Source organism: Coptis chinensis, chromosome 5 (assembly GCF_015680905.1).
Source record: "Coptis chinensis isolate HL-2020 chromosome 5, ASM1568090v1, whole genome shotgun sequence".
Lineage (NCBI taxonomy): Eukaryota > Viridiplantae > Streptophyta > Magnoliopsida > Ranunculales > Ranunculaceae > Coptis > Coptis chinensis.
The window spans coordinates 6,027,087-6,041,700 of NC_141460.1; the positions used below are offsets into that span (position 1 = coordinate 6,027,087).

At 40.9% G+C, this 14,614-nt stretch overlaps 1 protein-coding gene, 1 long non-coding RNA gene and 1 pseudogene across 2 annotated transcripts; 2 read left to right on the forward strand and 1 right to left on the reverse strand.

Moving 5' to 3' along the window:
- The first annotated feature begins 459 nt into the window (after positions 1-459).
- On the forward strand, positions 460-1,770 carry LOC147496411 (eukaryotic peptide chain release factor subunit 1-2 pseudogene; annotated as a pseudogene).
- A 4,080-nt stretch (positions 1,771-5,850) lies between these two features.
- On the forward strand, positions 5,851-6,696 carry LOC147496412 (uncharacterized). The gene has a single exon (XM_086562573.1). The coding sequence runs from the start codon at positions 5,851-5,853 to the stop codon at positions 6,694-6,696; it is 846 nt and encodes a 281-aa protein (XP_086418699.1).
- A 4,178-nt stretch (positions 6,697-10,874) lies between these two features.
- Positions 10,875-11,214, reverse strand: LOC147496413 (uncharacterized). Its single transcript, XR_015196541.1, has 2 exons — positions 11,162-11,214; positions 10,875-11,030 (listed from the first exon to the last, which is right to left on the reverse strand). It is a non-coding gene; the product is annotated as an uncharacterized LOC147496413 (long non-coding RNA).
- Positions 11,215-14,614: the final 3,400 nt, after the last annotated feature.

Sequence of the window (14,614 nt, forward strand, 5' to 3'; positions counted from 1 at the left end):
AAGCAGTGTAGAAGAGAAGGTGCACTCCGTTTGGTCAATATTTACTAGTGCTAACCAAGATATACTTAAACAAATCTGTATTCATGTATTACCAAGCTTTCTCTTCAACGGACTGTCCGTTTACAGACATGTTATATAGTGTCTTGAGCAGCTTATATAGTGTACACTATACACTATATAAGCTGCTCCACGAACATGTCCGTTTAAGAGAAAGTCTGTGTATACTATCTTCAGCATTGTTATTGTGTTCACATATATACTTGTGTTTGTTGCGTGTTTAAATTTGTTGCATGTTGAAGTTGATAGTGTCACCATTACATGTATGTAATTGCTGCAGTGTTACTATAAAAAAAAAATTGCCTGCAGTGATTATAGTTCGTTTTTAAATGTTCTTGTTTTTTTTGCAGGTTGGTGGATTAGTTTTTTCCTTGTGCATTAAATTTTGCTGAGCCTCTCACAATGTCAGATGGTCACGATACTGACAAGAGCATTGAGATATGGAAGATCAAGAAATTGATCAAAGCCCTGGAATTTGCCAGAGGTAATGGTACTAGCATGATTTCTCTTATCATGCCTCCACGTGATCAGATAGCTCGAGTAACTAAGCTGCTGGGCGATGAAATTGGTACTGCTTCAAACATCAAAAGAAAGGTTAATCGGCAATCTGTGTTGGGTGCCATTACATCTGCTCAGCAGAGGCTGAAGCTTTACAGCAAGGTTCCTACCAATGGTTTGGTTCTATACACCGGAACCATTGTGACTGAAGATGGCAAAGAGAAGAAGGTTACAATTGACTATGAGCCTTTCAGGCCTATTAATGCATCACTATACCTTTGTGATAACAAGTTCCACATAGAGGCTCTAAAATGACTATTGGAATCTGACGAGAAGTTTGGCTTCATAGTCATGGACGGACATGGAACTCTTTTCGGCACATTAAGTGGCAATACTCGTGAAATTCTCCATAAGTTCACTGTCGATCTCCCCAAGAAACACGGAAGAGGAGGCCAGTCTGCTGCGAGGTTTGGTAGGCTTCGGGAGGAGAGCCGTCACAACTACGTGAGGAAGACAGCTGAGCTGGCAACACAGTTATACATCAATACTTCCACTAGCCAGCCCAATGTTTCGGGGCTGATTCTTGCTGGATCTGCGGACCTTAAAACTGAGTTAGGACAGTCTAATATATTTGATCCCCGTCTACAAGCTAAAATACTGAATGTTGTTGATGTTTCTTATGGAGGTGAGAATGGTTTCAATCAGGCCATTAAGTTGTCCGCTGAGATTTTGTCTAATGATAAGTTTGTTCAGGAGATGCGTTTAATTGGGAAGTACTTTGAGGAAGTAAGTCAGGACACTGGTAAGTATGTTTTTGGCATTGACGATACTCTGAGAGCGCTGGAAGTGGGTGCAGTGGAGGTGCTTATTGTCTGAGAAAATCTTGATATAAACCGGTACTTGCTGAAGAACAATGTTACAGGTGAGACGATCATAAAACACTTTAACAAAGAACAAGAGGCCGATCAGAGGAACTTCCACGATTCTGCCACCTCTTCAGTCTTAGAAATTCAGGAGAAGACTTCTCTTCTAGAGTGGTTTGCGAACGAGTACCGGAAGTTTCGGTGCAAACTTGAGTTTGTCACCAACAAGTCCCAAGAGGGTTCTCAGTTTTGCAGAGGGTTTGGTGGAATTGGAGGCATCCTCCGTTACCAGCTTGATATGAGGTCATTTGATGAGCTATCTGATGAAGAAGTTTATGAAGACTCTGAATAGCATGTCTCAGAGCCGTGCTGCTGCTGCCCCAGAGGTGCGGCATAAAAAGTTCGAGGAAGAATCAATTAGGGTACGTCATTAGTTCATGGTGGCTCTGGCTGTTGCGTCTTCACTTTCAGAACAACATTTCCGTTGGCCCTGAAGTTTTTTCCAGATCAATGCTCAATTCCTCCCATTCTCCTTGGTGGGGATTTTCAATATTTAGGATTTAAATTTTTCAGTAGTTCAACTGCAAAAATCAAACACTTCTTAGTTTGACTAGTAGCTGATAGTTTTGCAAGATACTCTGTGCTTTGATGTGGCAGTGTAGCTAGAAAATAGGGTGATGACTCTGTGTTGCAGTAGCATTAGTCGAACCATTAATTAGTAAGATATTGGTATTGTTGGATTTCCATTTCTTAATGGGATAGTTGAGATCGTTCATTCTACAAATATGCACTGTATTTCTAAATATCCGAGTTGTATGCCTTAAAACTTACAAACAACCTGTGGTGGTAGGATCCGGGGTATGGGAAATCATTGGTGGGATGAACCCGAAGTAAAATACGCTGTGAAGGTGCGGTGTACAGGATCGGACCGTGGACTCATAGGTACAGTACGGGAACCCTACACGTGGGGAAAAAAAGACCGAGAGATGGAGGGACAGATGGATGACTGGGATGAAATGGGAGCGTGAGAAAGGGAGGTTTTTTCACAATTAGGAGGAGGATAGACCTAGAGAAATAGAAAGAGAGAAAAGAGTGTAGAAGTAAGTAAGATATAACATTTGGAGCCATCTGTGGGGAAAGATCAAAGCAACTTAAAGATGGCAACAGTAGTGAAGAGAGGGGTAGGCAGACCGAGAAAGGTGATAGTGTAGGAGCCTGAGGCGAAGGTAGTAAGCGATGAAGGAGCAAATCAAGCAGAGGAGACAGCCGCGGGTTCAGCGTCATAAGAGACACGACTTATGCAAGAAGAGATGGTGAGATTGAGAGAGGAGAATGACGCACTCAGAAGAGAAAGAGAAGCGGTGGAGGAGGAGGCGAGAGAGGAAGAAAGCGAGGAGTCTGGTAATGAATAAAAGGTGCCAGACCTTGTTGACAACTCGGTGACCGGCCTTACGATGGAGCAAATTCAGGAGATGATAAACAATGATTGTAAGGCGAACTTTCAGCAGGCGAAAGTCCAAGTAGGAGCGGCTAGCTAGGTGGTGGCTGGTCTGAACCGGAACCCGTTAGCGGATACCATATGGGCTTTAGAGGTGCCAAAGCGTTTCAACCAACCCCGGTCGAAAGGTATGACGGCAAAGGAGACCCTGCGGATCACATTCACCATTTTTGACAATAGATGCCTCTCTGGCAAGAAGCTCGGTACGATGGGCTGCAGGGGTATGATGGGTTGCGGTGCATGATGATCCAAGCTAGCCTTAAACGGGGGGGCGTCAGACTGGTAATACCGATTGTCGTCAAGGAGCATAAATAGTTTTCAGGAGTTGGAGCAGGCGTTCATAGACCATTTCAAACATCAGAAAAGGCGGGTGGTGGACATCGCGGCTTTATTCAACGTTAGGCAAAAATCCGCAGAATCAGTTAGGGATTATCTGTGCCGATTCAAAGCCGAGACATTGAAGGTAGAGAACATGGATGAAAGGACTGCGGTAATAGGATTTGAAAAAGGTATGCGACCAGGAACGGGAGTACATCAATCCGTGGCTAAGAATGAGATCGCGACTCTGCATGAGTTGTATCCCCAAGTGGAAAAATACATAAGGTATGAGGACACAATGCAGAAGGATTCCAGAAAATCAGAGAAGGCAGTATTATCTTTAGAAAAATGCAGGGATAACCAGAAAACGAAGACGTCAGATAGAGGGAATGGAGGGTATCACGGATACTCGTCGCGGCTAGAAAAAAGTAGGGAGGGAGTTAGGAGGGAGAATAGGGAGAAAAAGTCATACCGCGAACTGGAACAGACGCCGTTGAATAGGCCAGTGAGTGAGATCTTGTCATTGATCAAAAATCTTCAGGGATATGAAAGATTGCGAAGCACACCGATAGAGGTGCCGAACAAGCCATATTGTGTATATCACCAGGTACGAAATCATGAGACTAATGACTGCTATGCGTTAAAATTGTTGATTCAGAGGCTGGTAGAGAAGGGAATGATGAGAGAGTTTATTGCGGGTTCCCCAAATGAGGAGCAGGTACCGACTCAGGGTAGGATACTGGGAACCATTAATGTGATTTTCAGCGGGGAGGTTCTGAGTCACAACGCCTATCGAGAGAAGATAAAGAGAACCGCAAGTATTCGACAGGTCAATGAAGTAACAGGAGTTCCGCGACCCAGGTCATGGTCGGCGGAGGGAGGGGATCGGATTGTATTCACAAACGCGGATCTCAAAGTTGTCGATTCCCCCCACAAAGACACGTTGGTTATCACAATAGTGATGGGTAATTACATGGTCAAGAGGGTGTTAATTGATTGTGGTAGTGTCGTGGACTTATTATTCATAAGAGCCTTGGAGGAAATGAGAATTGATTCGAGCCAGCTATGACCTCTGCAAACCAACTTATATAGATTCAATGGAAGTATGACGAGCCCATGGGAGAACTCTTGCTACCCGTTACAACAGGTCTAGTGACGGTATTCACCCACTTCATGGTAGTGGATTCTCACTCACAGTATAGTGCAATCCTGGGAAGCCGGTGGATACACGAGATGAAAGCGATGCCGTTAACTTATTATCAGGTGATTCGATTACCCAAAACCACAGGGATGTATGAAGTCCGCGTAGATGAAGTGGCGGCTAAGAATAATCATCAGGGGTCGGTGAAAGGAATGGTCCGTGGAAAAGGAGGAGAGGTATCAAATCCCAAGAAAAGGTCAGCATAGCAATTACAGTGTGCCACCACGGAGGAGGAGGCGAAGTCGTCGATGGGGCCGAAGACCCTCGATGAGGTCAAAATTGTAAACTTGGGGATAGGAGAGGAAGAGAAATTTACATCAGTAGGGTCCAATTTACCGGATGAGTGGAAGAGTAAACTGGTACAGTGTTTGTCATAAAATAAGGATGTTTTTGCATGGATAATTGAGGATATTATCACAGGGTTAGATCCAGACTTCGCATGTCACCGCTTGCATATGAAGACACGAAGCCTGTGAGACAAAAGATGAGAAGCGTAAGGCCGAAGTATGCTGAGGGGATTCAAGAGGAGGTTGCAAGGTTAAAAGGGGCAGGAATAATAAGAGAGGTGGAGTTCACAAACTAGTTGTCCAACGTCGTCGCGGTACCGAAGAAAAATGGCAAGGTTCGTAAGTGTGTCGACTTTACAGACGTCAGCCTAAAGTGTCCTAAAGACAGCTACCCTATGCTGCGAGTGGATAGAAGGGCGGGATTCAAAATATTTTCGTTCATGGATGCATCTATGGGATATAATTAGGTCATGATGTACGGACCAGATCAAGAGAAGACATCCTTCGTGTTGGAAGGTGGTACATATTGTTATATAAGTATGCCGTTTAGTTTGAAGAATGCTGGCGGACCTTCCAGCGGTTATGAGAAAAAAATGTTAGAGAGCAAGATCCAAAAAGGAATTGAAATATACATAGATGACATGGTGGAGAAGAGCATGTCGGAGGAAGAGCACTTAGAGGGTATAAGGGAGACATTTGGCATACTACAGACACATAATTTGAAGCTCAATCCGGAGAAGTGCACATTTGGAGTGACCACAGGGAAGTTTCTGGGTTACATAGTTACTCATCGGGGAATAGAGGCAAACCCTGAACAAATAAAGTCTTTAGTGGAAATGCCTTCTCCTCAAAACGTCAAAGAAATACAGTGACTAGCTGGAAGGATCGCGGCCTTAAATAGATTCATTTTGAAGTCGTCCGAACAAGTGTAGACCGTTGTACCGATTACTAAGAAGAACCCCGGATTTTGTATGGACGTCGGAATGTGAGAATGCGTTTCAGGAACTGAAGAGCTATTTGGGCAAAGCTCCTTTGTTGTCTCGGCCGGAACAGGGGGAGAAATTGTATATATATCTTGGGGTCACGGCATACGCGGTTATCTTAGTCCTCGTCCGGATTGCCGACAAGATGGAAAAGCCGGTGTATTTCCAGAGCAAAACCTTGCTGGATGCAGAGACCCGATACAGTAAAATTGAGAAGTACATTTTAGCGCTGATATTCTCGGCCTTAAAGTTGAAACCCTACTTCGAAGCACATTCGGTGGTGGTGATGACAAACCTTCCCCTCAAGCAAGCGCTGAAGGCAGAGAAGTCCAGAAGAATGCTGAAATGGGCAGTGATGCTAAGTTCTTACGAAATCCAGTATCAGATCAGGACAACAAAGAAGGCACAGACGGTGGCAGAGTTTCTGGTGGAATTCCCGGCGGAAGATCCCACTTGGGGAGAAGAAATGGTCATGGAGCCCGAACGGGATGTGGAGCAGGACCTTCTAGATCCATGGGATAAGAGAAACAGATGGAAAGTGTTCGCGGATGGATCAACAATAGATGCGAGCAGCAGAATAGGTGCCGTATTGGTTACACCTGATAACAAAATAATTGAACAAACTATGAAGCTGGGATTTGTGGCATCTAATAATAAATCAGAGTATGAGGTTGTGATAGCAGGGTTGAAAATAGTAGAAGATTTGGGAGTGAATGAGCTGACAGTATATTCGGACTCGAACTTAGTGGTGTGTCAAGCAAATAGAGGTTTTGCCACTAGATGCCCGCAAATGGCGAAATATTTTGAGGTTTTACACAGAAGGACCGTGAAGTTTATGAATATCAGGTTCATACATTTGGGTCGTGGTAAGAATCGACATGTAGAAGCATTGGCCTATGTAGCCGTGGCAATTCCTGGATCCGAAGAAAGAACAATCAAAGTAGGGAGGTTCGAGAAACCGAGTACTAAGGAGTCGGAAGAGGTGTTTTAGACCACGGAAGAGGAAGGGGGGGGTGGATGGACCCTATTAAGCACTTTTTGTCCGGGAGAGAGGTGACTGATAAGAAAGAGAAGAGAAGGTTGGAACAGACTTCCCAGAGATACACTTTGTTGGGTGGAGAATTATATTGAAATAATTTTGATGGGCCATTACTGAAATGTCTCGTGCCGAGGTTGGCACAAGAGGTGCTGGCAGAACTACATGGGGGATTGTGGGAGCCATTCAGCGGGAAGAACCACAACACACCGGCTGTTGACTCAGGGGTACTTTTGGCCTCATATGAAAAGAGATGCAGTGGAGTTTGCTAAGAAATGTGGAAAATGTCAGAGGTTCTTTCAATTGATATTCGCACCCGCCGAACCGTTGCATAACGTATCTAGTCCTTTGCCATTTGTCATGTGGGTCATGGATATAGTAGATCTGCTGCCCATGGCCAGTGGCAAGAGGAGATTCATGTTAGCGGCCACCGATTACTTCACCAAGTGGATAGAGACCGTGCCATTGCAACAGATAAAGGAGGAGCAGGTGATTAAATTCTTGTGGGAGAATATCATATGTAGATTTGGGTTGCCACATTCGATCATAGTGGACAACAAGACACAGTTTACAGGATCAAATATTAAAGATTTCTTGCAAGCATATAATCTGAAACAGGGATTCTCTGCCCCATACAATCCAGAGGGCAACGGACAGGCTGAATCTTCTAATAAAACCATAATGAATAACCTTAAGAGAAAGCTGGAAGATATGAAAGGGGTGTGGGCTGATGAGTTAAATCATGTCCTCTGGGCTTACCGAACCACACCGCGGACAACCACCAGAGAGACTCCTTTCTCACTGGCTTATGGCATTGAGGCGGTGATTCCGTCGGAGATGGTGACATCCACAACCCAGACAAAGGTTGTTAAGGAAGGTTTGAACTGGGGCATATTGTCAAGGGATTTGAATTTGGCAGAAGAGAGAAGGGACTCCGCACTCATCAGGTTGGAGGAATATCACAGACATTTGGAAAGGTTGTATAACAAGAGAGTGAAACCACGACGATTTCAAGTGGGAGATTCCGTGCTCCGAAAGTAACTCCCAACACCAAGAGGGAGAATGATAGAAAGTTGTGTCCAAATTGGGAGGGACCCTATACTGTGGTGGATATCAGAGGTCGGCACCTACAAGCTACAAACAGTAGGAAGAAAATTGATAGAGAGGGCGTGGAATGTGAGAATGTTGAAAAAAAATTTACGCTTGAATGTACTGTTTGTAAATATATAATACAATGACACTTTTGAGAGAGTAATGCTGCTAATAATGAAAGGCTTAACAGCCGACCGAAGACAGTGGGGGGGGTGGGGGGACGAGCCCTTCACAGACATGAAGTCCAAATCGAACTGGGGGCAAGATGAGTTGCCTCCTTCGCGGAAATGAGGTCGAAATCAACTAGAGCCAGCAGGGGGAGCAAGCCTTTCGCGGAATAGAGTTTCGAATTACATTTGAGGGCAAATTGAACTGCCCTCAAGGGAGGGGGGACATATTGAGGTGTCCCCGGAGCTAACGGACAGAGCTAGTCCATACAGGGAGAGTGAGAAAGAGATGACAGGGGGCTAAGGCCAAGGGCCACATGAATCCAACTATCTAGGGATATATCTAGGGGTTTTTAGGTTTTGGTCCTCCTAATAATAGGGTAATTAGGCTTTGGTCCACCAATGATCGATTATTAGGTTTTGGTCCTCCTAACCGTGAGTTGACCATGTTGACTAACGATGGACGTCCGCCCAACTCACATATTTTGCTATTACCTACAATACCCTTGACGTGCCTTACATGTGACTTATTGGTTTTTGAATAAAAAATATAAGACACATGTCAAAATCTGAACAAGTAGCCGTTGGAATTCAATTACACCAATTTTCTAATTTCTGAACTAGCCGTTGGAATTCAATCCTATAAGTAAGGTTGTCCATTCAATCCTAAAGGAGAAATAGAAGAGAGGAGAGAAGATGGGTGGAAGTGAGGTTGTTGCAGTCGTTGCTGCTCCTAAGGTAAAGTTAGGTTAGTTTAGAAGGACTAAAACCTAAACGATGATATTAATAAAAGGACCAAAAGCTAATTTATTTTTCTATTTTGCAGGTTTGCCAATTGTGCTATGAAGAGGGTCATTATGCTTCAACATGTTCATACTTTGGCATTCACTGTGATTATGCACCTTGTTGTGGCTTTATGAGAGTTGTGTTAGGTCACACAAATCAAGGTACTAGGCAATTCAAGTATTTTAAGTGTTCTCGTCCTAGTTGTAAGTTTGTGAAATGGATATACTTCGACAAAGAGGTATACCACCAAGTTTGTAACCTCTGCAAGGAACAAGTTAGAGTTTGTGAAGAGTGTGAGTTGTGCACTAGTTGTCATCTTTCTAATACTTGTGTCAAGAGTGCATGAGAGTTGTGAGGAAGAGTGCTATGTGTAAGTTGTACTAAATATAGTATGTTCTACTGTGGGTGTAATCTGTGTGGATGTAGTGCTATCAAGTACTCTATTCATACCCTATAAATAAAGTTGTCTGCTTTTACATATCAAAATATAGCATTGTACTATATAAGATTCTTCAAACAAAAAACACAAAAACCATAGCACTCCAACAGAGCATTGTGATAAGATTCTTGAAAACAAAAACAAAAAAAAAAAAAAAAAAAAAAAAAAAAAAAAAAAAAAAAAAAAAAAAAAAAAAAAAAAAAAAAAAAAAAAAAAAAAAAAACAGACAAAATAACACTCCAACATCTTGTGATGTGAGTGATCTCACTGGGTTTGACTTAAAGGCTCATAGAGGCAAGGAGCAGATGTATTTCCTGGTGTACTTGGTGTCTGAACATGACCACCATCATCATCCTCTCCACCAAACCAGTAATGAAACCCCCTTGATCCTCTTTTTCCCCTTGGCGGTCTGCTTCCCCTAGGTGCTCTCCCCACTCTCCTAGCTCTTGGCACTTGCTGCCCAACATCTTGTTGATTAGCATTATTCTCCTGATGCTCTTGGTGCTCTTGCTGCTGCTGCTGATGAACATGGTGCTCTTGCTGCTCAGCTTGGTTGTGCTGATCATGCTCTTCTTCTTGCCCTCCATTTTGATCCTTTTGTTTGACTAATCAAGATTTAAGAAACATTTATTGATGCAATCATAATTTAAAACAGATGACAATAAGTCAAACATAATTTCATTGAAACACAGTCCTAATTAACAGGACAATTCCTTCAAACATTCTTCATATAAACATAACATAATAACATTAAAACATACCCTATACATAATAGACCCCTACAACAACATTCATCACTCAAACATTTTTCACTCAAACATAAACTTAATAGACCTTACTTAGCATAGACATAGTTGATCACAAACATAAACACTACTTCAATTTTGGGAGCACAAATCCCTTAGCCTTTAAGGCTTGCACAACAACTTTCTTTGGTATGTTATGGTGTTCACCATCATGAAGGTCTTCCTCCTTCCTTTTAGATCCATGATTTTCCTCCCAGTTCAGCTCAACCATGTGATTCAACACCATTTTGTGTGAACACTTTGGATTAAGGTTTATGAATTGTCTAGAGATTCAGCTTGTCTGGCAGAGAAATTGTTGTAAACACCAGGAAGGATGAAATCTTTTAAGTGGGGTGGGGTGGGTACCAGTCCAACAATGTCAAGTCCCTTTCTTTTACCTTCTATTTTCTCTTTCCCATTGATATGTGTGTGTGAGATGTGGAAACGAGAGAAGTGAGAAGTGTGTGAGAGGTATGAAAGTAATGTGTTGGTTTTATAGCCTAAAGTCAAGTCTAGTCTTGGAAAACAAGTTTTGAAAACAGACCATGCTTATATGTCTAGTCTAGTCTAGTCTTGGAAAATAGCCAAGTTTTGAAAACAGACCATGCTTATATGTCTAGTCTAGTCTAGTCTTGGAAAATAGACAAGACATGGATATGTGTTTAGGTTTTGGTCTCCTTTGAAAACAGAAAACATACAAAATCCCAATAGAAAACAGATAAAATCAGACAACTTTATTTATATAAAACTCTAACTCCAATAGAAAACAGACAAAATCCCAATAGAACTCCAACTAACCAATATAAAACTCCTAACTAACCAATAGAAATCCCAATAGAAAACAAACAAACATGTTAGGGTTTGTTGCCTCTTCTGCTTGGTGATGAGCTTGTCTCCTTTGCAGCCTTTTTGCAAGTTCTTGCATTATGTCCTACTTCACCACAATTCCTACATTTTCTTTTGCCACTAGCCTTTTCTTCATCATTTCCCCTTATCCTTTGTTTCTTTGGCCTCCCTGGTCTTCTCTCATTTGGAGGAGGTAGTACAACATTCTTAGGTTTAATCTATTTATAAAAAAAAAAAAAAAAAAAAGAAAAATCATATTCATTTAGATAACAAATAAATAGAACAATGTAGATTCAAATAACAACCTTGTCCCAGTGTTCTTTATTGGCAATTGGATAGATATAGTCTGCATAAGTTGTTCTGAATGACTCCACAATGTAGTAATGACTGCAGTACCTAAAAACAAAACAATTTACAAAATAATATAAGAAGATAATATGAAATACTATAAAATAAAACAATTTACAATAACATAACAACTCACTTGGCCCAACTCTCCTTCTTTGGTCTTCTTGGTCTTATCAGAGCTATTACATGGACACAGGGTATCCCTGTCATTTTCCACACAATGCATTCACATGTCATATTAGTAATGTGCACAAGGAAGGTCTTCCCATTCTTGGTATTGGTGGCCAAAAACTCATTTGGTGCAACTCCTGAAATCTTATACCTATGATACTTGGCTTCCAACTTTTCAATTACACCTTGTACAGTAGGTACCAAATCACCCTCACTTAGTCCATCACCTATCTCTCTTCTATCATACATAAGTGATATAATTATCAATGTATACTTGTCCACAAACTGCATAAGTGGCTTGTCTCTGATCTTAAGGATCCAAGAATTAAAAGATTCACAACAGTTACTTGTGACAGCATCAGTCTTTGGTGTTAGATCAAAATATGATATAGCCCATGTCTTTCTAGATTCCTTCTCCAACCATTTGTTGCCATCCTTGTCTGCCTGCTCTATTGAATCCATAAATGCCTCATGTGTAGTTATCCTGTATGTTTTAGCTGATCCCCAACATAAACTCTCCAAATAATGACCTTTAAAGATAGTCTTAAAATTCTTGTACATATGTCTGAAATAGAACCTGTGATTGAGGTGACCTAATGGTGTGAATATAGACTATAATATGAGAAAATCAAGTTTAAATATATGATGTAATATACCTGTGATATGCATATGGGAAGTTTGTTGCAACACCATCAATGAGACCATACACTTTGTCGGATATAAAAGTGAGTATCTGTTTGGATGCTTGTTCAAGTGGGGCTTAAGTAAGCTCAGCATCTTGTTCCAGGTAAACTTATTCTCATCCCTACATATAAAGATAGCAAGTGGAAAAATGTCATTCATTGCATCCATTCCTATGGCACTAAGACAATGCTGCATTCATTCCTTTCCAAAATTTGTTTTTTCATTTCTGAAATCACCATGTACCCCTCTTCATAATTACCATGCATTTTCTCTAGCAACATGATCATTGCTCTCCAAGCAATCCAATAAGATATGTGTACACCATACTCACGACATATCTCATTAAACAAGTCAACTGGAGCAAAGGTTGGATGGGCCCTTGCAAATGCTTCCAATTCATTAGCAACCCAAGGAGCTTTGGCTTGCATAACTTTGTTCTCCTCATCAGCTTCACAAGTATGGATGTCATTATACTTCCTGAGCTTCACTGTAAGCTCATTTATCTTCTTGCTACATTTCACAAACCACTTGCAGTCCTTATCTTTACAAATCACAAAATACCTTTCCTTATCATTCTTCTTCTGTTTGAAACTAAACCTGTGGGAGACTGCCATATCTTTTATAAATTGTCTACACTCTCTAATGTGTCTCCATTCCATATTTGTTTTCAATTTCAAGTTCTTTTTGGAGACTGTTACTTCTGAGTTATCAATCCTCTCAGCATCTTCTTCCACCTAGCAATTTCTTGTTGATATCACAAAATTGTTCATCTCAGTATCTTCTTCTTCATTATTTGACACTAGTGAACCTTCTGAACTCTGACTTGAATGGACATCAACAAGATCCCAATCCTCATCTTCTTTATCAGATTCAGGATCACCCAAATTAAATGTATCTTGACTACAAGGGCCAAATCTAGCAACCACCTCAAACTGTCTATCATTTTCATCATCTGAGCTATCACCAAGGAATATATCATTGTTTCCATGTTCAACATCATGCTCAAATGCCTCACCACTCTTAAACAAATCATTGAATTCAGAAAGAATTTCTTCCACACATGCCTGACTACTCCCAACAACTTGTTGATCAACAACAGTTGGTTCCACACCATCTCCATCCTCACTTTGACTTTCAAAGCCAATCTCCCCTTGATCATCCTTAAATCCTTCATCCAATGATTCATCACTTGCTTCCAGAATTGGTTCAACATCATCTTCATCACTCTGACTTTCAAAATTTGAGAAATTAGACTTGTTTTGTAAAAAAGTCTTTGGAATCCCATCTTTCAAAGAATAATTTGCTCTTCTAGGAAGTTTTGCATTTGGTTTTTTGGTTTTGGTCAGAATAGGTTGTGAAGTGGACTCATCATTTGGTTTTGGTTTTTTGGTCAGAATAGGTTGTTTTAAGGGAGTGGTTAAGTCTACAATGACATTTCTAGTTGACTCATCATTTGGCATAGGATGTGAAGTGGTTAAGTCTACAATGACATTTTCACTTGACTCATCATTTGGCATGGTCAAGTCAAAGATGAGAGATGGGCTTGGATGATGTGAAGGGACTGAACTAGACTCATCAATTGGTGGATTTGAATTGAGTGTGGACTCATGTGTGGGCATTGAATTAGGTTCATGTGTGGGCAGGCATTGAATTAGGTTCATGTGTGGGCATTGAAGGACATACACCCATGACCTTAGGGTTTGTCTCCCAATCTTGGGTCATTCCTTGCACATTCTGGTAATCATAAAACACAAACAGATGGAATTTATTGTCACTTTCAACCATTATGTTCTCCCACATATCCATAAGTTGTTTGTCAGTACTCAGTGGACACAAATACCCTGCTAAAATGCATTGAACAGATGACACCTTTTTCCTAGGAACAAACATCCTAATTTCCTGGATGAATTCCATCCAATTCAACTCATCTTCTTCTACTGAATATACTCTCCTCAATCCACCAGAGTACTCCTCCAAACCAAATAAACCAGGCATAGTATTTTTCCATGAACCTCCCAAATGAACAACAAATTTTCTTTTGCCATACCACATGACTGAACCAAAGCAAAAACACAACATTTTATATAATAAGGAATGGACATAAACATCAATAAAATACGGGGAAACTGAAATACAAATCCACTATTCTTAAGTAATTATTTAATGGCAATAACATAGAGAATCCCTCATTTTAAATTAAATAACATAACCAACAGACAAAAAAGGTCTAACCATTGGAATAACAAAATACGTAATATTTATAGCCCTAATTAGGGTTTAAATATTCAAAATAATCATTGACATGCAAATTAAACATGCAAAAGAAGGAACATTGACAACGTGCCTAACCAAGTTTGCTTCCTTTTTTTTTATATATAAAACTCCAACTCCAACTCCTGACTACCCAAGTTTGCAAGTTTGTTTTTTTCGTTAATATATAAAACTCCAACTCCTAACTAACCAAGTTTGCAACTTTCCTTCGAAGATCCAAACTACGTCAATGAGAGACTGTTAACACTTTCATTCTCTCTGTGTGGAAAATGACAAAACAGAGA

Bases quoted from the DNA above. Each gene is read 5' to 3' on its own strand.
- LOC147496412 (XM_086562573.1), top strand. From the start codon at position 5,851: ATGGAAAAGCCGGTGTATTTCCAGAGCAAAACCTTGCTGGATGCAGAG.